The sequence below is a fragment of the Antrostomus carolinensis genome, unplaced genomic scaffold (genome assembly GCF_000700745.2).
Source record: "Antrostomus carolinensis isolate BGI_N321 unplaced genomic scaffold, ASM70074v2 scaffold6694, whole genome shotgun sequence".
Classification (NCBI taxonomy): domain Eukaryota; kingdom Metazoa; phylum Chordata; class Aves; order Caprimulgiformes; family Caprimulgidae; genus Antrostomus; species Antrostomus carolinensis.
The window spans coordinates 438-1,598 of record NW_010311351.1 but is presented as its reverse complement, the minus strand read 5'-3'; the positions used below and the strand labels follow the sequence as shown (position 1 = coordinate 1,598).

At 36.7% G+C, this 1,161-nt stretch overlaps 1 protein-coding gene across 1 annotated transcript in view; it reads right to left on the bottom strand.

Moving 5' to 3' along the window:
• Nucleotides 1-943, bottom strand: part of LOC104523962 (hemicentin-1-like) — a gene marked incomplete at its 5' end in the record, with an annotated part of 46,866 nt that extends 45,923 nt beyond the window's left edge. The window contains 2 exon segments of the mRNA XM_010166702.2: nt 68-192; nt 783-943. Of these exon segments, the coding sequence (XP_010165004.2) occupies nt 68-192; nt 783-943 (286 nt within the window).
• Between the last annotated feature and the right edge of the window lie 218 nt (nt 944-1,161).

The following is a 1,161-nucleotide window of genomic DNA, read 5'->3' as shown; positions in this document are numbered from 1 at the left end:
TGCCTCGGCTCTCTCTGGGGAGCGCTCACAAAGACAGGATTTCAGTTTCCCATCTGTGAAAACTCACCATATACATTCAAGTTGAAAATTCGATCTTCCTCTCCTGCAGGATTAATAGCCACACAAGTGTATTTTCCCGTATCAGAACTGAGAGCTCTGAAAATGTTTAATGTGCTGCCATCTGGAGTTATTCTACAAGGAAGGTTGTAAAACACAGTGAGGTTGTTTATGTATTCCTATGACCTGGCAAATAAACAGTCAGTTTTGTACATTTAAATAAACTACTTCTATCCTCTTGGGATTTCAGTGAGAGAACCATTGTTTTTTGCAAAATATTATTATTAGAGATAGGCTAGGAAGTTTTTCCTAGAGATGTCCTGTTTAATCTTGTATTAAGATTCAATTCCAACCAGGCTTTTGAAGAACCCATAATAAAAAGCATCAAGAGTGAAACATTTCCATGTGTCAGATCTTTCCCCTCCAAAGGAACTTAATGGAACTTATTGACCTTAATAAACTTTAATGGAACTTATTAATTGAGAAAGAAATAGATATCATATAGTTATCTCTGTGCAATAAAATAAAATAAAATAAAATAAAATAAAATAAAATTCAAAGCAGTAATGAAGTATACTAGATTTACAGAAGCTAAAGAGGGAGATTATGTTTTTAACCTGGCTAAGCTAAGACTCAGGCCCTCTTTACACTCCCTCCTTAGGGTCTGCTGAGGTTTAAAATCATACAAGAAGAGAATGCATTGAGTGCTTATTTTTTTTGCTTGCCTTATTCTTTGTAAATCCTCGCTGGCAACTGGTTTTCCACCTTTAAGCCATTGTAGAACAGGCATGGGCACTCCACTGGCCTTGCAGACAAGCTGGGTGCTTTCTCCCAGGAGGACACTGACCTCACTAGGCATTTCAGAGCCAACAATATTAGGAGGAACTGGAAACGCATGATGGAGGGAAGAGAAGATTCATCAGCAAGTAACATAATCTAAACTATAAGAAGTACCAGGAGCTCATAAGTACTAGGATTTATTGCAGTACCTCCATTCAAATCTAGTTTAGAAAGTATATGATCATATTATTTCTAGGGGAGGTTCTGCAACGATAAATTCAAAGCCACTTTAACCATTCCTTAAAACAGCTAATCTACAAAATT